The following is a 24,820-nucleotide window of genomic DNA, read 5'->3' on the forward strand; positions in this document are numbered from 1 at the left end:
TCACACCCAATCACACTTACCTTTGTTGTTACCATCTATAAGTACATTTTCCACAGGGCTGTTTGGTGGGATGGGGGTTATCTTCATCCATTCTGGTTTACTCTCCTCCTCTGTGGCATACTGATTGTAATAGAGGGTTTGCAGATGCAATAAACAGGCATTCTTGTTGTTTATATTAATTGGCAGATTTGGAACATCAAGATTTGAGAATATTTTGTTTATTAAGTCAAATATACACCTAATCTGCAGGTTATTCTCCTGTGACATCTTCAAAAGTGAATTAAAATCTAGGCTGATGATAGGATACCAGGAGACGTGGGTCGAATTAAATATCTTAGTGTCTTCTTTTTTAGTAAAACGTTCAAGTAGCTTAAGAATACTCAGGAAATTGTAATATGAGGAGAAGTCTTTAGAATTCATTGGTTCATAGTCACTAACTTTTACGCTGCCACCTGGAATAATGATACCCATATTCCAAAGTATCTTGTTAGCAGGAAGATCAGTTAATGGATTCTTCTTAGTGTTGTTAACAATCCAGGTCCAGGCATGTCCATTAACAAGTAGGCCACCACCTTCTGCCACAAACTCCAGAATCTTGTCAGTGTCCTGCTCAGTGTATGCGTCACAGCATATTACACTGAGAGATGGGTCCAGGTTTGGGATCTTGATGGGTTTCTCAACTTTACTAAGATTGATGTTAATGTCACGTAAATGAGACATATTATCTGTGAAACCCACCTTGCCTTTCCTACCACCATCAAGCCAATCAAGGGCTTTTTCAGGAAATGATTTGAATTCTGGAAAAGTAAGTAGGTCCTTATGACTAATGACCAGCACTCGTCCCCTTCCGTACATAGCTCCTGCAACAAAGTTGCCACCATCCTTAGTTTGAAAAAGAGGGAAGGAATGGGAACCATAAACAAAAAGCGGAGATGAATTAGCAGTTGATTTCACTTCTGAATTATAAGCATCCTTGCGAAGAGAATTCATGTGAGGAGCAATTATGGTCTCATTTCTGAAAGAAAGAAGAATACATAAGTGTTATATGACCAGAAAGCACTTATACGGCTATCACATACAGAGCTAGACTACAAGTGTACTGTGTATGTGTCTGTATAACCTGTTATTTACCTGATTGAGCCTATAAGACTCTCTCAGTACATGAATGTGTCTGTATAACCTGTTATTTACCTGACTGAGCCTATTAGACCCTCTCCGTACATGAATGTGTCTGTATAACCTGTTATTTATCTGACTGAGTCTATTAGACATTCTCAGTACATGAATGTGTCTGTATAACCTGTTATTTACCTGACTGTGCCTATTAGACCCTCTCAGTACAGGAATTATTATTATCGGTTATTTGTAGAGCGCCAACAGATTCCGCAGCGCTATAAGCAAAGGGGGAGTACAACAAAACAATTATAGGGATCAAATGGGTAGAGGGCCCTACCAAGAGTTGCACTGTTGTAGTCAGCTCTTAAGAAGGTGATCTACAAACAGCTGGACTTTTAGGCTTAAATGCTAAGGGGGTTCAGGGGATTACAGTGGAGGAGAGGAACTGGTATTAGGAAAGGTTAGCGTAGGTTGTATGCATCCCTGAACAGTAGAGTCTTTAGGGAGCGCTTGAAGCTTTTAAAACTAGAAGAGAGTCTTGTGGAGCGAGGCAGAGAGTTCCACAAGATGGGAGCCAGTCTGGAGAAGTCCTGTAAACGGGAGTGTGATGAGGTGACCAGAGAGGAGGAGGTATGAGCAGAGCGAAGCAGACGGGAGAGAGAGTATCTGGAGACAAGGTCTGAGATGTAGGGGGGAGCAGTGCAGTTGAGGGCTTTGTATGTAAGAGTGAGAGTTTTGTGTTTGATCCTAGAGGCAAGAGGAAGCCAGTGAAGGGATTGGCAGAGAGGTGCAGCAGATGAAGAGCGACGTGTAAGGAAGATGAGTCTGGCAGAGGCATTCATAATGGATTGTAAAGGAGCTAGGCGGCAGGTGGGGAGACCAGAAAGGACAGAGTTGCAGTAATGAAGGCGGGAAAGAATGAGAGAGTGGATTAAAATCTTAGTTGTGTCTTGTGTAAGGAAGTGTCTAATTTTAGAGATGTTTTTAAGGTGGAAGCAACAGGCTTTAGCCAAGGACTGAATGTGAGGAGTGAAGGAAAGATCTGAGTCAAATGTGACCCCGAGACATTGGGCATGCGGGGTAGGGGTAATGATGGAGTTGTCGACAGTTATAGAGATATTGGGGGTGGAAATTTTGGAAGAAGGGGGGAAAATGAGGAGCTCAGTTTTGGAGAGATTTAGCTTGAGGTAGTGAGAGGACATCCAGGAAGAGATGTGAGAAAGACAGTTAGTGACACGGGTTAGCAAGGAAGGAGGTAGGTCTGGTGCAGAGAAGTAGATTTGGGTGTCATCGGCATACAAATGATATTGGAAACCGTGGGACTTAATTAGGGAACCTATTGATGACGTATAGATTGAGAAGAGAAGGGGACCGAGGACAGAGCCTTACGGTACTCCGACAGAAAGTGGTGACGGGGCAGAGGAGGCCCCAGAGAAGGCTACACTGAAGGTATGGTTTGATAGGTAGGAAGAGAGCCATGAAAGGGCTGTGTCACAGATGCCGAAGGATTGGAGGGTTTGGAGCAAAAGAGGGTGGTCGACAGTGTCAAAGGCTGCGGACAGATCAAGGAGGATAAGCAGAGAGAAGTGGCCTTTAGATTTAGCTGTAAGTAGGTCGTTGGGGACCTTAACAATAGCTGTCTCTGTGGAGTGATAGGGACGAAATCCAGATTGCAGCGGGTCAAGAAGGGAGTTTAACGTAAGGAAATGGGATAGGCGTGCATATACTAGTTTTTCAAGAAGCTTTGAAGCAAGAGGTAGGAGGGAAATAGGGCGGTAGTTGGATGGGGAGGTAGGATCAAGGGAAGGTTTTTTGAGGATAGGTGTGACCAGTGCATGTTTCATCGATGAGAGAAATGTACCAGTGCTGAGGGAGAGGTTGAAAATGTGTGTTAGTATAGGGGTAAGGGTAGCAGAGAGGGAGGGGAGTAGCTGTGAGGGGATAGGGTCAAGGGGACAGGTAGTGAGGTGAGAGCGCAGTATAAGTGCTGAAACTTCTTCCTCAGTAACAGGGGAGAATGAACTAAGTTTCAGGTTATAAGGGTTGTGGTTGAGTGAGAGCATTTGAGGGGGGAGAGAATGGAATTATGTTGAGAGCCGATTTCATGTCGGATGGAGTCAATTTTGTTAATGAAGTGACTGGCAAAGTCTTGAGCTGACAGAGAAGTTGTATTAGGAAGTGGGGGAGGGCGGAGGAGAGTATTGAAAGTGGAGAACAGACGTTTTGGGTTTGAAGAAAGATTAGAGATAAGAGTAGAGAAGTAGTGTTGCTTGTGGAGATTAAGAGTAGTAGGAGTTCAAGATTAATTTGTAGTGAAGAAAATCAGCTGAACTCCGTGATTTTCTCCAATGCCGTTCAGCAGTACGGGAACATCTGCGTAGGTACCGTGTCAGAGGAGTATGCCAGGGCTGGGGATGAATGTGTGATTTCCGAGCAGTGGTAAGAGGGGCGAGATTGTCAAGGACGGATATAAGGGTGGATTTATAGTGGCAGATAGATTGTTCAGAGCAGGAAAAGGAGGAGAAGGATGAGAGGAGTGGTTTAAGGGAATTAGCAAGTTGTTGCTGATCTAAAGACATAATGCTTCTGTGAAGTTTGGTGTGAGGAGTAGAAGGTGGGAGAGTTGTAGGAAGGAATGATTTGTTGCAGGTAAGGAGATGGTGGTCGGAAAGAGGAAAAGGGGAGTTTGAGAAGTTTGAGAGAGTGCATCGATAGCTAAAGATCAGGTCAAGAGAGTGACTGTCTTTGTGAGTGGGAGAATCAGTCCATTGTGACAGACCGAAAGAGGAAGTGAGTTGCAGAAGTTGTTTAGCAGATGAGGCAGTGGGATTGTTAAGGGGGATGTTGAAGTCGCCAGGAATGAGGGCAGGGGTGTCTGAGGAAAGGAAATAGGGTAGCCAGGCAGCCAAGTGATCTAGAAATTGAGTTGAGGAGCCAGGGGGGGTCGGTATATGACTGCAACACGTACAGAGAGAGGGGAAAATAAGCGAATCATGTGGGTTTCGAATGAGGGAAAAGTGAGGGAAGAGATAGGATGTATTTGTTGAAAGGTGCGACGAGAGGAAAGTAAAATACCTACACCACCTCCTTGTCAATACCAGACCTAGGAGTGTGGCTGAAGTGGAGACCCCCATGTGTCTGTATAACCTTTTATTTATCTGACTGAGTCTATTAGAACCTCTCAGTACATGAATGTGTCTGTATAACCTGCTATTTACCTGACTGTGCCTATTAGACTCTCTCAGTACATGAATGTGTCTGTATAACCTGTTATTTACCTGACTGTGCCTATTAGACCCTCTCAGTACATGAATGTGTCTGTATAACCTGTTATTTACCTGACTGTGCCTATTAGACTCTCTCAGTACAGGAATGTGTCTGTATAACCTGTTATTTACCTGACTGTGCCTATTAGACTCTCTCAGTACAGGAAACAGACCTAGGAGTGTGGCTGAAGTGGAGACCCCCATGTGTCTGTATAACCTTTTATTTATCTGACTAAGTCTATTAGAACCTCTCAGTACATGAATGTGTCTGTATAACCTGCTATTTACCTGACTGTGCCTATTAGACTCTCTCAGTACATGAATGTGTCTGTTTAACCTGTTATTTACCTGACTGTGCCTATTAGACCCTCTCAGTACATGAATGTGTCTGTATAACCTGTTATTTACCTGACTGTGCCTATTAGACTCTCTCAGTACAGGAATGTGTCTGTATAACCTGTTATTTACCTGACTGTTATTTACCTGACTGAGCCTATTAGACCCTCTCAGTACATGAATACGTCTGTATAACCTGTTATTTACCTGACTGAGCCTATTAGACCCTCTCAGTACATGAATACGTCTGTATAACCTGTTATTTACCTGATTGAGCCTATTAGACTCTCTCAGTACATGAATGTGTCTGTATAACCTGTTATTTACCTGACTGTGCCTATTAGACCCTCTCAGTACATGAATGTGTCTGTATAACCTGTTATTTACCTGACTGTGCCTATTAGACTCTCTCAGTACAGGAATGTGTCTGTATAACCTGTTATTTACCTGACTGTGCCTATTAGACTCTCTCAGTACAGGAAACAGACCTAGGAGTGTGGCTGAAGTGGAGACCCCCATGTGTCTGTATAACCTTTTATTTATCTGACTGAGTCTATTAGAACCTCTCAGTACATGAATGTGTCTGTATAACCTGCTATTTACCTGACTGTGCCTATTAGACTCTCTCAGTACATGAATGTGTCTGTATAACCTGTTATTTACCTGACTGTGCCTATTAGACCCTCTCAGTACATGAATGTGTCTGTATAACCTGTTATTTACCTGACTGTGCCTATTAGACTCTCTCAGTACAGGAATGTGTCTGTATAACCTGTTATTTACCTGACTGTTATTTACCTGACTGAGCCTATTAGACCCTCTCAGTACATGAATACGTCTGTATAACCTGTTATTTACCTGATTGAGCCTTTTAGACCCTCTCAGTACATAAATGTGTCTGTATAACCTGTTATTTACCTGACTGAGCCTTTTAGACCCTCTCAGTACATGAATGTGTCTGTATAACCTGTTATTTACCTGACTGTGCCTATTAGACCCTCTCAGTACAGGAATGTGTCTGTATAACCTGCTATTTACCTGACTGTGCCTATTAGACCCTCTCAGTACAGGAATGTGTCTGTATAACCTGTTATTTACCTGACTGTGCCTATTAGACTCTCTCAGTACAGGAATGTGTCTGTATAACCTGTTATTTACCTGACTGTTATTTACCTGACTGAGCCTATTAGACCCTCTCAGTACATGAATACGTCTGTATAACCTGTTATTTACCTGACTGAGCCTATTAGACCCTCTCAGTACATGAATGTGTCTGTATAACCTGCTATTTACCTGGCTGTGCCTATTAGACCCTCTCAGTACATGAATGTGTCTGTATAACCTGTTATTTACCTGACTGTGCCTATTAGACCCTTTCAGTACATGAATGTGTCTGTATAACCTGCTATTTACCTGATTGTGCCTATTAGACTCTCTCAGTACATGAATGTGTCTGTATAACCTGTTATTTACCTGACTGTGCCTATTAGACTCTCTCAGTACAGGAATGTGTCTGTATAACCTGCTATTTACCTGATTGTGCCTATTAGACTCTCTCAGTACATGAATGTGTCTGTATAACCTGTTATTTACCTGACTGTGCCTATTAGACCCTCTCAGTACATGAATGTGTCTGTATAACCTGCTATTTACCTGACTGTGCCTATTAGACCCTCTCAGTACATGAATGTGTCTGTATAACCTGTTATTTACCTGACTGTGCCTATTAGACCCTCTCAGTACATGAATACGTCTGTATAACCTGTTATTTACCTGACTGTGCCTATTAGACCCTCTCAGTACATGAATGTGTCTGTATAACCTGTTATTTACCTGACTGTGCCTATTAGACTCTCTCAGTACATGAATGTGTCTGTATAACCTGTTATTTACCTGACTGTGTCTATTAGACTCTCTCAGTACATGAATGTGTCTGTATAACCTGTTATTTACCTGACTGAGCCTATTAGACCCTCTCAGTACATGAATAAGTCTGTATAACCTGTTATTAACCTGACTGTGCCTATTAGACCCTCTCAGTACATGAATACGTCTGTATAACCTGTTATTTACCTGATTGAGCCTTTTAGACCCTCTCAGTACATGAATGTGTCTGTATAACCGGTTATTTACCTGATTGAGCCGTTTAGACCCTCTCAGTACATGAATGTGTCTGTATAACCTGTTATTTACCTGACTGTGCCTATTAGACCCTCTCAGTACAGGAATGTGTCTGTATAACCTGTTATTTACCTGATTGAGCCTTTTAGACCCTCTCAGTACATGAATAAGTCTGTATAACCTGTTATTTACCTGACTGAGTCTATTAGACTCTCTTAGTACATGAATGTGTCTGTATAACCTGCTATTTAGCTGACTGAGCCTATTAGACCCTCTCAGTACATGAATAAGTCTGTATAACCTGTTATTTACCTGACTGTGCCTATTAGACTCTCTCAGTACATGAATGTGTCTGTATAACCTGTTATTTACCTGCCTGAGTCTATTAGAAACTCTCAGTACATGAATGTGTCTGTATAACCTGCTATTTACCTGATTGTGCCTATTAGACTCTCTCAGTACATGAATGTGTCTGTATAACCTGTTATTTACCTGACTGAGCCTATTAGACCCTCTCAGTACATGAATGTGTCTGTATAACCTGTTATTTACCTGACTGTGCCTATTAGACCCTCTCAGTACAGGAATGTGTCTGTATAACCTGCTATTTACCTGACTGAGCCTATTAGACCCTCTCAGTACAGGAATGTGTCTGTGTAACCTGTTATTTACCTGACTGTGCCTATTAGACCCTCTCAGTACATGAATGTGTCTGTATAACCTGCTATTTACCTGACTGTGCCTATTAGACCCTCTCAGTACATGAATGTGTCTGTATAACCTGTTATTTACCTGACTGAGCCTATTAGACCCTCTCAGTACAGGAATGTGTCTGTATAACCTGTTATTTACCTGACTGTGCCTATTAGACCCTCTCAGTACAGGAATGTGTCTGTATAACCTGTTATTTACCTGACTGTGCCTATTAGACCCTCTCAGTACAGGAATGTGTCTGTATAACCTGCTATTTACCTGACTGTGCCTATTAGACCCTCTCAGTACATAAATGTGTCTGTATAACCTGTTATTTACCTGACTGTGCCTATTAGACCCTCTCAGTACATGAATGTGTCTGTATAACCTGTTATTTACCTGACTGTGCCTATTAGACCCTCTCAGTACATGAATGTGTCTGTATAACCTGTTATTTACCTGACTGAGCCTATTAGACCCTCTCAGTACATGAATGTGTCTGTATAACCTGTTATTTACCTGACTGAGCCTATTAGACCCTCTCAGTACAGGAATGTGTCTGTATAACCTGTTATTTACCTGACTGTGCCTATTAGACTCTCTCAGTACATGAATGTGTCTGTATAACCTGTTATTTACCTGACTGTGCCTATTAGACCCTCTCAGTACAGGTATGTGTCTGTATAACCTGTTATTTACCTGACTGAGCCTATTAGACCCTCTCAGTACATGAATGTGTCTGTATAACCTGTTATTTACCTGACTGTGCCTATTAGACCCTCTCAGTACATGAATGTGTCTGTATAACCTGCTATTTACCTGACTGTGCCTATTAGACCCTCTCAGTACATGAATGTGTCTGTATAACCTGTTATTTACCTGACTGTGCCTATTAGACCCTCTCAGTACAGGAATGTGTCTGTATAACCTGTTATTTACCTGACTGTGCCTATTAGACCCTCTCAGTACATGAATGTGTCTGTATAACCTGTTATTTACCTGACTGAGTCTATTATACCCTCTCAGTACATTAATGTGTCTGTATAACCTGCTATTTACCTGACTGTGCCTATTAGACCCTCTCAGTACAGGAATGTGTCTGTATAACCTGTTATTTACCTGACTGTGCCTATTAGACCCTCTCAGTACATGAATGTGTCTGTATAACCTGTTATTTACCTGACTGTGCCTATTAGACCCTCTCAGTACATGAATGTGTCTGTATAACCTGTTATTTACCTGACTGTGCCTATTAGACCCTCTCAGTACATGAATGTGTCTGTATAACCTGTTATTTACCTGACTGAGTCTATTAGACCCTCTCAGTACATTAATGTGTCTGTATAACCTGCTATTTACCTGACTGAGCCTATTAGACCCTCTCAGTACAGGAATGTGTCTGTATAACCTGCTATTTACCTGACTGTGCCTATTAGACCCTCTCAGTACATGAATACGTCTGTATAACCTGCTATTTACCTGACTGAGCCTATTAGACTCTCTCAGTACATGAATACGTCTGTATAACCTGCTATTTACCTGACTGAGCCTATTAGACCCTCTCAGTACAGGAATGTGTCTGTATAACCTGTTATTTACCTGACTGAGCCTTTTAAACCCTCTCAGTACATGAATGTGTCTGTATAACCTGTTATTTACCTGACTGTGCCTATTAGACCCTCTCAGTACATGAATGTGTCTGTATAACCTGCTATTTACCTGACTGTGCCTATTAGACCCTCTCAGTACATGAATGTGTCTGTATAACCTGTTATTTACCTGACTGTGCCTATTAGACCCTCTCAGTACATGAATGTGTCTGTATAACCTGTTATTTACCTGACTGTGCCTATTAGACCCTCTCAGTACATGAATGTGTCTGTATAACCTGTTATTTACCTGACTGAGTCTATTAGACCCTCTCAGTACATTAATGTGTCTGTATAACCTGCTATTTACCTGACTGAGCCTATTAGACCCTCTCAGTACAGGAATGTGTCTGTATAACCTGCTATTTACCTGACTGAGTCTATTAGACCCTCTCAGTACATGAATGTGTCTGTATAACCTGTTATTTACCTGACTGTGCCTATTAGACCCTCTCAGTACATGAATGTGTCTGTATAACCTGTTATTTACCTGACTGAGCCTATTAGACCCTCTCAGTACAGGAATGTGTCTGTATAACCTGTTATTTACCTGACTGAGCCTATTAGACCCTCTCAGTACATGAATGTGTCTGTATAACCTGCTATTTACCTGACTGTGCCTATTAGACCCTCTCAGTACATGAATGTGTCTGTATAACCTGCTATTTACCTGACTGTGCCTATTAGACCCTCTCAGTACATGAATGTGTCTGTATAACCTGCTATTTACCTGACTGTGCCTATTAGACTCTCTCAGTACATGAATGTGTCTGTATAACCTGTTATTTACCTGACTGTGCCTATTAGACTCTCTCAGTACAGGAATGTGTCTGTATAACCTGCTATTTACCTGACGGAGCCTATTAGACCCTCTCAGTACAGGAATGTGTCTGTATAACCTGCTATTTACCTGACTGAGCCTATTAGAACCTCTCAGTACATGAATGTGTCTGTATAACCTGTTATTTACCTGACTGTGCCTATTAGACCCTCTCAGTACAGGAATGTGTCTGTATAACCTGTTATTTACCTGACTGTGCCTATTAGACCCTCTCAGTACAGGAATGTGTCTGTATAACCTGTTATTTACCTGACTGAGCCTATTAGACCCTCTCAGTACATGAATGTGTCTGTATAACCTGTTATTTACCTGACTGAGCCTTTTAAACCCTCTCAGTACATGAATGTGTCTGTATAACCTGCTATTTACCTGACTGTGCCTATTAGACCCTCTCAGTACATGAGTGTGTCTGTATAACCTGTTATTTACCTGACTGTGCCTATTAGACCCTCTCAGTACAGGAATGTGTCTGTATAACCTGTTATTTACCTGACTGTGCCTATTAGACTCTCTCAGTACAGGAATGTGTCTGTATAACCTGTTATTTACCTGACTGTGCCTATTAGACTCTCTCAGTACATGAATGTGTCTGTATAACCTGTTATTTACCTGACTGAGCCTTTTAAACCCTCTCAGTACATGAATGTGTCTGTATAACCTGCTATTTACCTGACTGTGCCTATTAGACCCTCTCAGTACATGAGTGTGTCTGTATAACCTGTTATTTACCTGACTGTGCCTATTAGACCCTCTCAGTACATGAGTGTGTCTGTATAACCTGTTATTTACCTGACTGTGCCTATTAGACCCTCTCAGTACATGAATGTGTCTGTATAACCTGCTATTTACCTGACTGTGCCTATTAGACCCTCTCAGTACAGGAATGTGTCTGTATAACCTGTTATTTACCTGACTGGGCCTATTAGACCCTCTCAGTACATGAATGTGTCTGTATAACCTGTTATTTACCTGACTGTGCCTATTAGACCCTCTCAGTACATGAGTGTGTCTGTATAACCTGTTATTTACCTGACTGTGCCTATTAGACTCTCTCAGTACATGAATGTGTCTGTATAACCTGTTATATACCTGACTGAGCCTATTAGACTCTCTCAGTACAGGAATGTGTCTGTATAACCTGTTATTTACCTGACTGTGCCTATTAGACCCTCTCAGTACAGGAATGTGTCTGTATAACCTGTTATTTACCCGACTGTGCCTATTAGACTCTCTCAGTACATGAGTGTGTCTGTATAACCTGTTATTTACCTGACTGTGCCTATTAGACCCTCTCAGTACATGAATGTGTCTGTATAACCTGCTATTTACCTGACTGTGCCTATTAGACCCTCTCAGTACATGAATGGGTCTGTATAACCTGTTATTTACCTGACTGAGCCTATTAGACCCTCTCAGTACATGAATGTGTCTGTATAACCTGTTATCTACCTGACTGTGCCTATTAGACCCTCTCAGTACATGAATGTGTCTGTATAACCTGCTATTTACCTGACTGTGCCTATTAGACCCTCTCAGTACATGAATGTGTCTGTATAACCTGCTATTTACCTGACTGTGCCTATTAGACCCTCTCAGTACATGAATGTGTCTGTATAACCTGTTATTTACCTGACTGAGCCTATTAGACCCTCTCAGTACAGGAATGTGTCTGTATAACCTGTTATTTACCTGACTGTGCCTATTAGACCCTCTCAGTACAGGAATGTGTCTGTATAACCTGTTATTTACCTGACTGAGCCTATTAGACCCTCTCAGTACAGGAATGTGTCTGTATAACCTGTTATTTACCTGACTGTGCCTATTAGACCCTCTCAGTACATGAATGTGTCTGTATAACCTGTTATTTACCTGACTGTGCCTATTAGACCCTCTCAGTACATGAATGTGTCTGTATAACTCTGATTTGTGAGAGGTTATTCACACAATTTTACAATACAAAATAAAAAAGGCACTTGTTTCTTACCCACATTTTTTATCTTGATATTTTTTTATAAACTGTACAGTGGATATTAAAAATTAACAAACACCCTTCAGCACAAAGCCATGATGTTCTTACATTTTATATTTGGAAAATACTGTAAATCAAAATGACACTGGTAATAAATGTATGCAGTCCTTTGTACAATCTTTTTTCTTGATTTTGCAGTCATGATTTATGTAGTATTGATATTAGTTATTGAGTGTTCTGCAACTATAACTGACGTATGCACAAAAGTTCCTTTGTAAAACATCTTGAAATTCATTTCAGAATAAATCCTAAGGTGCCAGTTTTGTGTTAATGATGTCTGCATGAGAAATCACAATGACTTTACCAGAGTTTTAAACTTTGGTTCTTATTACTGGCATTTCATTATTACTTAAAGGGCCATAATACCCAAATGTTTAAACACTTGAAAGTGATGCAGTATAGCTGTAAAAAGCTGACTAGAAAATATCACCTGAACATCTCTATGTAAAAAAGAAAGATATTTTACCTCAAAAGTTCCTCAGTAGCCACCTCCCATTGTAAAGGATTTCTAAGCAGCATTTTAGTGTGTCTGTCCTGGGACAGCTTAGGGGATGAGCCTCGTGCACTCTCATATTATTTCACCAATCAGGTAAAGGAAGCTTACTATGAAATCTCATGAGAGTTAAGTCAAATCTCATGAGACCACAGTAAAAGAGTTCATGACCTCAGCACTGCTGATGCTGATTGGCTGCTGTTCATTTCTTCATTTTTTTTATTTTTACCTGCAGCTGGGAGCAGTTGAGTATAACTTTTTACACAGAACTTACTCTGCTAAGCTGAGGAGATTGTGAGGTAAAATATCTTCCTTTTTTACATAGAGATGCTCAGGTGATATTTTTCTGTCAGCTTTTTACAGTTATGCTGCATCAGTTTCAAGTGATTTAGCATATGAGTATTATGTCCCTTTAAGCACAATGCTTAACCTTAAACATCTAATACGAGTGTTAGGCCTAGATTTAGAGTTTGGCGGTAGCCGTGAAAACCAGCGTTAGAGGCTCCTAACGCTGGTTTTGGGCTACCGCCGGTATTTGGAGTCAGTCAGGAAAGGGTCTAACGCTCAATTTCCAGCCGTGACTTTTCCATACCGCAGATCCCCTTACGTCAATTGCGTATCCTATCTTTTCAATGGGATCTTTCTAACTCCGGTATTTAGAGTCGTGGCTGAAGTGAGCGTTAGAAATCTAACGACAAAACTCCCGCCCGCAGAAAAAAGTCAGTAGTTAAGAGCTTTCTGGGCTAACGCCGGTTTATAAAGCTCTTAACTACTGTGCTCTAAAGTACATTAACACCCATAAACTACCTATGTACCCCTAAACCGAGGTCCCCCCACATCGCCGCCACTATATTTAAATTTTTTAACCCCTAATCTTCCGCTCCGTACACTGCCGCCACCTACGTACCCCTAATCTGCTGCCCCTAACACCGCCGACCCCTATATTATATTTATTAACCCCTAATCTGCCCCCCACAACGTCGCCTCCACCTGCCTACACTTATTAACCCCTAATCTGCCGAGCGGACCGCACCGCTACTATAATAAAGTTATTAACCCCTAATCCGCCTCACTCCCGCCTCAATAACCCTATAATAAATAGTATTAACCACTAATCTGCCCTCCCTAACATCGCCGACACCTAACTTCAAGTATTAACCCCTAATCAGATTGAGCTTGCATTCTATTGGCTGTTCCGATCAGCCAATAGAATGCAAGCTCAATCTGATTGGCTGATCGGATCAGCCAATCGGATTGAACTTGAATCTGATTGGCTGATTCCATCAGCCAATCAGAATTTTCCTACCTTAATTCCGATTGGCTGATAGAATCCTATCAGCCAATCGGAATTCGAGGGACGCCATCTTGGATGACGTCCCTTAAAGGAACCGTCATTCGTCGGGAAGTCGTCGGAAGAAGAAGATGGGTCCGCGGTGGAGGTCTCCAAGATGGAGCCGGTCCTCATCGGATGAAGATAGAAGATGCCGCTTGGATCAAGATGGTTGCCGGTCCGGATCGCCTCTTCTTCCCGCATAGGATGAAGACTTTGGAGCCTCTTCTGGACCTCTTCAGCCGTCGGATGATGGATGTCTAGCCCCCGCTTGGGCTTGGATGATGATTTTGGAGCCAGGACGGATCGGTGTGATACCCGGCGAGGTGAAGACAAGGTAGGAAGCTCTTCAGGGGCTTAGTGTTAGGTTTATTTAAGGGGGGTTTGGGTTAGATTAGGGGTATGTGGGTGGTGGGTTGTAATGTTGGGGGGGGGGTATTGTATGTTTTTTTTTACAGGCAAAAGAGCTGAATTCTTTGGGGCATGCCCCGCAAAGGGCACTGTTCAGGGCTGGTAAGGTAAAAGAGCTTTGAACTTTTGTAATTTAGAATAGGGTAGGGCATTTTTTTATTTTGGGGGTCTTTGTTATTTTATTATGGGGCTTAGAGTAGGTGTAATTAGTTTAAAATTGTTGTAATTTTTTTCTAATGTTTGTAAATATTTTTTTATTTTTTGTTACTTAGTTCTTTTTTATTTTTTGTACTTTAGTTAGTTTATTTAATTGTAGTTATTTGTAGATATTGTATTTAATTAATTTATTGATAGTGTAGTGTTAGGTTTAATTGTAGGTAATTGTAGGTATTGTATTTAATTAATTTTTTGATAGTGTAGCGTTAGGTTTAATTGTAACTTAGGTTAGGATTTATTTTACAGGTAATTTTGTAATTATTTTAACTAGGTAGCTATTAAATAGTTCTTAACTATTTAATAGCTATTGTACCTGGTTAAAATAATTACAAAGTTGCCTGTAAAATAAATATTAATCCTAAAATAGCTATAATATAATTATAATTTATATTGTAGCTATATTAGGGTTTATTTTACAGGTAAGTATTTAGCTTTAAATAGGAATAATTTATTTAATAAGAGTTAATTAATTTCGTTAGATTTAAATTATATTTAACTTAGGGGGGTGTTAGTGTTAGGGTTAGACTTAGCTTTAGCGGTTAATACATTTATTAGAATAGCGGTGAGCTCCAGTCGGCAGATTAGGGGTTAATGTTTGAAGTTAGGTGTCGGCGATGTTAGGGAGGGCAGATTAGGGGTTAATACTACAGGTAGCCCTCAGTTTACGCCGGGGTTAGGTTCCAGATGGAATGGTTGTAAATAGAAACTGTTGTAAATTGAAACCCAGTTTATAATGTAAGTCAATGGGAAGTGAGGGAGTTAGGTTCCAGGCCCCTCTCAAAATTGTCATAAGTAACACCTAATACATTATTTTTAAAGCTTTGAAATGAAGACTTTAAATGCTAAACAGCATTATAAACCTTATAAAATAATCACACAACACAGAATATATAATTTAACTAAGTTAAATGAACAAAAGATTTGCTAAACAGCATTATAAACTTAATAAAATAATCACACAACACAGACTTCACTTGCATTTTTCTGCAAACAGTTCTTTCTATGCATTCCAATCTGGACTGATTTATAGACAGGAAGATCTTGTTCCTTTGAAATCTACTCGATAGCTCAGGCCTGGTTAAACTGATTAATTTCAGCTTGTTTGGCTTTGCTGCAACACAAGCGGACAGCTCCACCTATTGGCTATTTTAATAAATGCACTGCTTCTCAATGCTTTTCAATAGCAGTCACATGACTGGAAAAAAAGGTTGTTATTCTGAAACGGTGTAAATTGAACCGTTGTAAAACGAGGGCCACCTGTATTTATTATAGGGTTACTGAGGCGGGAGTGAGGCGGATTAGTGGTTAATAACTTTATTATAATAGCGGTGCGGTCCGCTCGGCAGATTAGGGGTTAATAAGTGTAGGCAGGTGGAGGCAACGTTGTGGGGGGCAGATTAGGGGTTAATAAATATAATATAGGGGTCGGCGGTGTTAGGGGCAGCAGATTAGGGGTATATAGGGATAATGTAAGTAGCGGCGGTTTACGGAGCGGCAGATTAGGGGTTAATAATAATATGCAGGGGTCAGCGATAGCGGGGGTGACAGATTAGGGGTTAATAAGTGTTAGGTTAGGGGTGTTTAGACTCGGGGTACATGTTAGAGTGTTAGGTGCAGACGTAGGAAGTGTTTCCCCATAGGAAACAATGGGGTTGCGTTAGGAGCTGAACGCTGCTTTTTTGCAGGTGTTAGTTTTTTTTTCAGCTCAAACAGCCCCATTGTTTTCTATGGGGGAATCGTGCACGAGCACGTTTTTGAAGCTGGCCGCGTCCGTAAGCACCGCTGGTATCGAGAGTTGAAGTTGCGGTAAATATGCTCTACGCTCCTTTTTTGGAGCCTAACGCAGCCATTCTGTGAACTCTCAATACCAGAGGTATTTAAAAGGTGCAGCCAGAAAAAAGCATGCATAGCTAACGCACCCCTTTGGCCGCAAAACTCTAAATCTAGGCCATAGTTTCTTCATTGAAAGTGTAGGGTGCAGTATTTACCTTTCGTTTGTTCAAATGAACTCTAAATATTTTCTTAATGCCCAACTTGTAGTTTGTGTTCTAGCAGTTTAATTATCTTGTCCTTGTGAACTTCTTTGTGCGACTCACAATAATGATAGATAGATATATAGATAGATAGATAGATAGATAGATAGAGAGACACAGGTAGAAGAAAGTGCACTCCAAAGGACTGTTTGTCTGAGGACGAGCTAGTTTGGCTCAAAAACGTTCACAAATAAAGTGGATCTACAAGTAAGTCCTTTGGAGTGAACTTTCTTCTACCTGTCTACACATACTGTTTGTTGCACCCAAGGCAGCTGATTGAAACGTTTGTAGTGCACTTTGTCTACAAATATATATATATATACAATTTGTAGAATTGAAATTCAATGCTATAATAACTTATTAAAATTAAATTAAAATACATATTTACAAGTTTACTTAAGATATGAAGATGTACTCACACTTTCAGTATATATAATGGGATATTTTCTGTGAATGGATAAACTCCAGCCTTAGACTGTAATTTGGAGAATTGAATTCCAGTGACTCCTGTTATTTTATTCCCAGAATAGGCTTCAAAGACATCAGCATCATTGGTGGCAGCGGTGGGATCTGGTTGTCCTGCGATAAGAAGCCCTCCACCATTCTTAATAAAAGCTACAAGCTCCTGGGATTTGTCATCAGCATGTGTACAGTAAACTCCATATGACTTGTTAAATGTGTCGCTAGTCTGAACTTTGTGAGCCTTACTGGTGAGGAACTTAGCCAAAGAGGCAAATGATGACTGCACCCCAACCTCAGGGACACTGGGGGGCTTTAACCAGGTCACAGCATTTTGTAAGAATGGGAGAAATGAGGGCATGGTGAGATATTCTTTATTGGGTAAAATGACCACTTTCCCTTGACCAAACCGTGAGGCTGCAATGAGAGTTTCCCCAGCAGAATCGACAAGCAGTGGAAACGCTTTCTCAGTTGTAAGGTACAGGATACAAGGTGTTTTATTGCCAAAATCTAAAGACGTAATGCCTTTTACAAGCGCCTTGTAAGATGCCTGCATAGTGGGGATATGTTCAGCCATTATCTGCAACAGAAATAAATATGTTTTAGGGATTATAGGATCAGTTTAAAAAAAAAATATCAGAAATAGTTCAACTAATTCCTAAAATAAAAAAAATCATTAGATTACATTTTTTTCTCGTCCCCCCAGTTTATTTTCTTTATGGTTTATGCACTTGACTATGTTTTATCTATATTACTGTAATTTCACTAATGTGTAGACACATAATTATGCTTCATTATCCATATTTCAGCATTTTGAAGAAATAATATTTAGTGGAAAAACGCAAGAGAACAAACTTATCTTACCTATCAACCCAATTCTAATTTTATTGGGTCTAGATTTGCAGTGATATTTTATATCCCTTCTGATCCCTTGTGTATTCTAATGATTTGATTTAATTTTTGTTTTAATGCTTAATAAATATTATCTTAAAAAACATCCATGCCATTACTAGCTTACTGGATCAGATAATACTTAAATATTTTATTCAGATAAATCAGAAGAAAATGCGGTAATGGGATGTTGGTATAAGATTTTATACCTCCCAACTGTCCCGATTTGTGCAGGACAGTCCTAAACTCTAAGGGCTGTCCTAATTATAGAGTCTGCAGTCCCCAATTGCCACCACTTCATCTTCCCCCTCCCTGAGTAGCCAAGTTGGCGTAGATTACTGGGAAGGCTGGGTAACACACCAGTGATGTGAGGAGACATACATGAGCTGGTCATGTGGTCAAAAAGCACGATCAGAGAGTCAACAGTTTAATTTACTAACATACATAAGTAATGGTGAACAACACTTGAAAATGTGTGCTGCAGTAACATAACTGCTCTGCATAAAGATGTACATTACACACTGCACTTCCTGAGCAGAAGCTTTTGTGATTGCAGTTTGTGTTTAGTTGTCGTTAGACACAACAATATTGTATAGCAAAGACAAAGAGTGAGAACAAGAGAGCCAGTGATGATGGTAAGACTGTCACTAGATCTTGCTCTGCTGCACACAAAGAATTAATCAATAGGCAGTTTTAGCTTTTTCCAGAGTACCTAAAAAAATATCTTTGTTTCTAAATTTTGGGGTCCCATAATCCCACACATTGTAGTTTGTTGCAGTTAAATTCGCTTGCACTGCATAGTAGTGGAAGGGCTGGGTTACATTAAGATTCTCAATAAGCAAGTGTGCATGCTTACTGTCATGAGGAGAGTGAAAAGTTGGCTGCCTCATCATGTATCCCAATTAAGATACAGGTTACTCCCCTAGAATGGCCAACTACCTCCCAGAGAACTTCTATCTCTATGTCATGTCTTCTACCTGACTAATGAAGAATAAAAAAACAAGTTTTTGTCTATTGGCTGATTGGACTATGAATTAAAAAATCAGACAATATAAATGGAAGGGCACACTTATATAAAGGGAGAACCTCACATTCAAGCTTCAGTATGCAATAGAAGAGGAAGGCCCCAGTGGAGCACCACCATGGATGAAGATGGAAAAGGAGCGATGCCTAGGACTTGCACTGCATAGTAGTGGAAGGGCTGGGTTACATTAAGATGCTCAATAAGCAAGTGTGCATGCTTACTGTCATGAGGAGAGTGGAAAGGTGGCTGCCTCAAGATGTATCCCAATTAAAATACAGGTTACTCCCCTGGAATGGCCAACTACCTCCCAGAGAACTTCTATGTCTACATCATGTCTTCTACCTGATGAATGAAGAAAAAAACAAACAAGTTTTTTTCTATTGGCTGATTGGAGTATGAATTAAAAAATCAGACAATAGAAATGGAAGGGCGCACTTATATAAAGGGAGAACCTCACATTCAAGCTTCAGTATGCAATAGAAGAGGAAAGCCCCAGCGGAGCACCACCATGGATGAAGATGAAAGAGGAGCGCTGCCTAGGAGCCAGATTTAATTTTTTTTAAATGTTTTTTTTTTTTATTTTTTTTTTTTTTTTTTTTTTTTTAACTTGTGCCAAATACTGTTTTCTTTATTATGATTAAAAGAAGAAACAGAAGGAACAGATAACATAATCTTAAAAAAACACACACAGTAAAACAACTGCACTATTAAAGGGAATATCCATAACAACTATTAACAGTAGTATTGACTGGCTTTTTCTAACAATATCTGTGCTTGAATATGGTATAACAATAATAGTAAACATAAGGCTTTCTGTATCAACCAAATTTGACTAACAATAAACCTGAAATGGACGCTTAAGAGGAAAATAAAGTAATCATTATAAATAGCACACTTGCTTGTTCATATGATCATCCACCAAATTGGTATTTGTGGTTAGATTATGGAACTAATATTGCTCTTATTTTTTTTTAAAATATTTTTTATTGAAGTTTCAACAAACAAAGAAATACAAAATACAACATTTGCCCATGCATTAGATCGACATCTAAGTATAACACGCAGTGATATGACATATGGGTTATCCATGTGGCTGGTGAGGGAGTAACTATACCAGGCAGCGAATTGAATCCAGAGTTTTAGGTTTTACAGAAATAGTCATAACAATAGCAATATTGAAAGGTTGGCCTGAACCAATAGGAACCCATTCTATGTCTAGAGAGGTATCAAATATAAGTTTGGGCAAATAGTGATGAGACTTCATTTTATGTTTTAGTGATTAGAATCTAATCTCCACCCTTATGTGATGAGTAAAGTAGAAATTCCTATCTTAATGTGGGGAGTTAGTATTGAGGAAGACCACAAGGAGGTCACAGAGAACCTGAAAGAAGAGGGGTTGCAGTGGGCCAGAACCACTTGAATTATGGAGGAGGAGGGGAGGGGGAGGAAAAAGCAGGGAGGGCGGAGCCTATTGTGATGGGGCAAAAGGATGAGGTTAGTTATGGGTCTATGTAAGCTATCAAGGTACCAAAAGCAATGATCAAAATGAGGATATGCAGGGAGCATAACATTGTCATATAGAGAGGAGTCATAGTTAAGCAGAAGACAGCCAAGTCACAATCCATCATGTAATAGAAATAAATTTGCTATCTATAAAATAAGTGAGTATCTCTCAGTGACATTATGTGGAGGGAGGGACATTAGCACGTAGTTTATGCCATGTGAAGGGGCATCTTCCAAACTATACATATACATAAATAACCTCAGCATACTAAAAGAGCTACTGAACCAACTGCAGAGGTAGAGGGATTTAACTATTAATGCCTAGCTATGGTTGAACCCTACCTACTATTTAGTAATAAAAATAATAACTAGCCTAATAGACTATCAGTGCAGCTGTGGGAAACTGTGGGCTTATAGTGGTTAATATAGGGAGTGTCTAGGGAAGAGACCTTGAAAAGCTATAAGGTTGAGTTTATGAATTCTGGTCACCAGAGTGACGATAGGGTTAAATCTACCTATACTTATAATGGAATAAAAACATCTCTACCCCACTATACTCCCATGTGAGTGCAGTGAAATGAACAGATATTATAGAGGCAGTATTGAAGCATACAAAGTATACCTAATATCTGTCAAATGATATGGGAGTCTAAACATTGCATACAAGCCAATTCATCAAGCGTACTATATATTGCTATTCACTAATGGATGCTATAATTAAGTGCTACATCTTGCAATATTAGTATCGCTGATACTTAAAACTTTTCCCACACACAAGCACAGCAACCATTATAACTATTTTCATGTGGGTCCTAGTACTAAATTATAGTGCATTATCTAATTTAAACCATCATGTACAGTTATGAAAGGCAGGGAATACATAAAGAAACATTGGCCTGAGCTAGCGCAAGCTGTGTCGCAGTGTGTTAACTAAGCTAGAGTTTCAATATTAATGCGCCAGTTTACGCTATTGTTTGCCAATAGGTGTTATAGCTGATGGTCTTTTTTTTTTTTAAGATGCTAGGTGCGTGAACTTTTATGCTCATGTACACACATATGCCTATTACACATCCAAAACATTTGAGTGCAAAACTAGTTTAGACACACTAAATTAACCCAGCTCCAATTTTCTATTAAGATTAGAATAACAATTGTATAATTTTATGTATATAATGTTATGTGCTAACAAAAAGATGACCATAAAAGGGAGTTTTTATCCTATGTTTCAGCCTAATAGCATCATACTGATAAGCATCCCAAATTAAGTACACCTTGGTAAATCAAGTATCATTGCTAAATATTTGGCTCCAAATAAGGAAGCTTAAACCCCATTTTCAAGTGGCAGTAAGAACCTTAATAAACTAGGCATAAAACAGTAATATAAATGGCACTAAGTAAAGCATCTACAACATATAGTCTCATAAACAAAAAGTATTTGTACTCTATTCACCACTCTATGTATAACAGGATGCATGAGTGAAAGAGCACTAGTGTCTCAGTTGTTAGAGTTTGACGGAGCATTAGAGTTAACAATGGTATCGCAGCGTCACAGATTTTTAGAAGAGTCTCAGCCATATGCCCAATCCTTAGTGACTGAAGGAGAAGGTCTTTGAGTAAGCGGTAGAGTCCTTTCTAACCTATTCCCGTTTTATGGCCATTGAGGGGGCTGCCGTGGGTCTCTAAAGAGGCCTCGTTGTCAGAGCGGTGCATCTGCAGAGGAGAGCTGACCGAAGTACCTCGGTCGCGGATGGAAGCCAAGGCTGCAGCTCGAACCTCCCTCTCCCATGCGGCAAGCCCTGGAAGCGGTGCGTCCAAGTTCCGAGCTGCTTGCCTGCATGGGTCGCCTGTATCTTTCATGGCGTCAGTGATGGTTGGAGCTAGGACTGTTCGGAAGCATCCGGGATCAGAAAGATCAACTGTTGAAGTGTGAGGTGCAGTTGCATCTACTCCAACCCCCACCCCAGTCAGCCACTCCGGGACAGGAGCCGGGTGAGTAGTGGTGGAATCGGGAGTGACGTCAGACCACCCGGGCAATGTGGAAGGGCCTTGTTTGATCACAGCAGCCATCTTGTCCTGTCGGCATGGGTAGCTAACCCAAGGTAATGAGGTATTGAGATCCTTCTCTGAAAGGCTGGTAGATATCTCCTGTCTGAGTGACAGGCTTTGGGATAGGACTTGAAACTGGGCGTCCATGCGGTGCCCCAACGCAGTTAACGCGTCTATAAGGACAGAGCCCATCTTCTTAAGTCAATGTGGTATCTGCTCTACTCTCAGTATGTGAGCCGCAGGGATGGGTCTAGGAGCTGGGTGTCGTTAGGTTCAAGGCTGAAAGGTTCCTTTGCATGGTCTGCTCGTCGCTATCATGGTAGTTGCTATGCACTTGCCGTCATTGTCTCCTGCCGTTATCGTTAAATTTTCTTGTTAGTTACTCCCATATGTACACTGCGGAGAGTAGTGGTAAGTCCTGCATTCTTTTTGCCATTTAGATAGGCATTTTTGGGGCTATTTTGTGGCTTTTAACAAGTTATTAGAGCAGGAGCTCTTGATGTCTGCATCTGCTCAGCTCGACGGTTGACTCCGCCCCTCGTTTTTTTATTTTTTTTTAAGTGAAATTGCTGATCACTTTAGGGCCCAGCAAAATGTGATTCTTAGGGCAATTTTTTGTGTATTTTTTTGGGAGTTGCATGACTAGATCTGAGTGCCAATAGTTGCATGACTAGATCTGAGTGCCAATAGTTGCATGACTAGATCTGAGTGCCAATAGTTGCATGACTAGATCTGAGTGCCAATAGCTGCATGACTAGATCTGAGTGCCAATAGCTTCATGACTAGATCTGAGTGCCAATAGCTGCATGACTAGATCTGAGTGCCAATAGCTGACTGACTAGATCTGAGTGCCAATAGTTGCATGACTAGATCTGAGTGCCAATAGTTGCATGACAAGATCTGAGTGCCAATAGCTGACTGACTAGATCTGAGGGCCAATAGCGGCATGACTAGATCTGAGTGCCAATAGCTGACTGACTAGATCTGAGTGCCAATAGCTGACTGACTAGATCTGAGTGCCATGACTAGATCTGAGTGCCAATAGTTGCATGACTAGATCTGAGGGCCAATAGTTGCATGACTAGATCTGAGTGCCAATAGCTGACTGACTAGATCTGAGTGCCATGACTAGATCTGAGTGCCAATAGTTGCATGACTAGATCTGAGTGCCAATAGTTGCATGACTAGATTTATGTATAGGAAAACAATATTGAAATTGTAGTTAAACAAGTAGCTGTAAATCTTGCAGAGATATAAAAGAGGTTACTGTCTCTTTAAGTATGAGTATTGTAAGATAGCTTTTCAATTCATATGTTCAATTCCACAAACTGAGACTCAAAAGGTAAGACGTTAATCAGAATGAGTAGTAGTGACTAAAGTTAAACTTGAACCTGTTAAGTTTTAACTTGCTTTTACAGATTCAGACACAGCAGATGTATTAGATGGATGATTTAAACAGAATGACCTCAATTAGCATATAGTTCAGGTCAGGTAAGTAAATATGTGCAGTAAGTTAAATACAAGCAGGGATTTAGCATAGGATAAACACAGTGCAGACTGAAATATGTATTTTAGAGAATCTTACTTGAAATAGTCCTTAGCTGGTGCTGTAGAATTTACTTACTGACCGCAGCTGCTGTAAAGGAGTTGTTTGCTGATGAGCTGGGAGTAACACACCACAGATCTGAGACAATAGGAAACTGTAGAAATTATAATGATAAGGGTAAATGCAATCCTTATGTGGCACGGTAAAGTTAATCAAACAGCAGAGAAGTTGAAATGAAACTTGAGACAAATGCAGATGAAGTAAATGGAGCATACAAGTTTGCAAAGCAGACAATACTTAGCTTGTAAACTGTGAGAGGAAGAGTATGAGCTGTAGCTGTAGTAGCTCCTTTGGGAGGCTTAGAGTTTCTGCAAGAATCTGCAGGCTGAATCACACTTGTTAATCCAAATTACTAAGCAAGGTAGGTAAGGTGGAGGAGAGTTTTATAGTGAGGAATTAAAGGGACAGAGTATATGCATCAAATCCATGACACTTCATGAATAAGTCTGAGTGCCAGTAGCTGCATGACTAGGTTTGAGTGCCAGTAGCTGCATGACTAGGTCTGAGTGCCAGTAGCTGCATGACTAGGTCTGAGTGCCAGTAGCTACATGACTAGGTCTGAGTGCAAATAGCTGCATGACTAGGTCTGAGTACGGGTAGCTGCATGACTAAGTCTGAGTGCCAATAGCTGCATGACTAGGTCTAAGTGCCAATAGCTGCATGACTAGGTCTGAGTGCCAATAGCTGCATGACTAACTCTGAGTGCCAATAGCTGCATGACTAGGTCTGAGTGCCAAAAGCTGCATGACTAGGTCTG

The 24,820-nt window shown here is 40.5% G+C and overlaps 1 protein-coding gene across 1 annotated transcript; it reads right to left on the reverse strand.

Annotated features, from left to right (window-relative positions):
* LOC128658290 (TRPM8 channel-associated factor homolog) lies at nucleotides 1-24,152 on the reverse strand. The gene is made up of 3 exons (XM_053712824.1): nucleotides 24,086-24,152; nucleotides 16,954-17,573; nucleotides 1-1,015 (listed from the first exon to the last, which is right to left on the reverse strand). The coding sequence occupies exons 2-3, from the start codon at nucleotides 17,568-17,570 to the stop codon at nucleotides 1-3; spliced, it is 1,632 nt and encodes a 543-aa protein (XP_053568799.1). The 5' UTR covers nucleotides 17,571-17,573; nucleotides 24,086-24,152.
* Nucleotides 24,153-24,820: the final 668 nt, after the last annotated feature.

Source organism: Bombina bombina, chromosome 4 (assembly GCF_027579735.1).
Source record: "Bombina bombina isolate aBomBom1 chromosome 4, aBomBom1.pri, whole genome shotgun sequence".
Taxonomy (NCBI): domain Eukaryota; kingdom Metazoa; phylum Chordata; class Amphibia; order Anura; family Bombinatoridae; genus Bombina; species Bombina bombina.

Excerpts from the sequence above, each read along its gene's own strand:
- LOC128658290 (XM_053712824.1), bottom strand. The coding sequence starts at position 17,570 with ATGGCTGAACATATCCCCACTATGCAGGCATCTTACAAGGCGCTTGTA. Across the intron at positions 1,016-16,953 it reads CCATTATATATACTGAAAGT|AAATGAGACCATAATTGCTC; the intron begins GTGAGTACATCT and ends TCTTTCTTTCAG.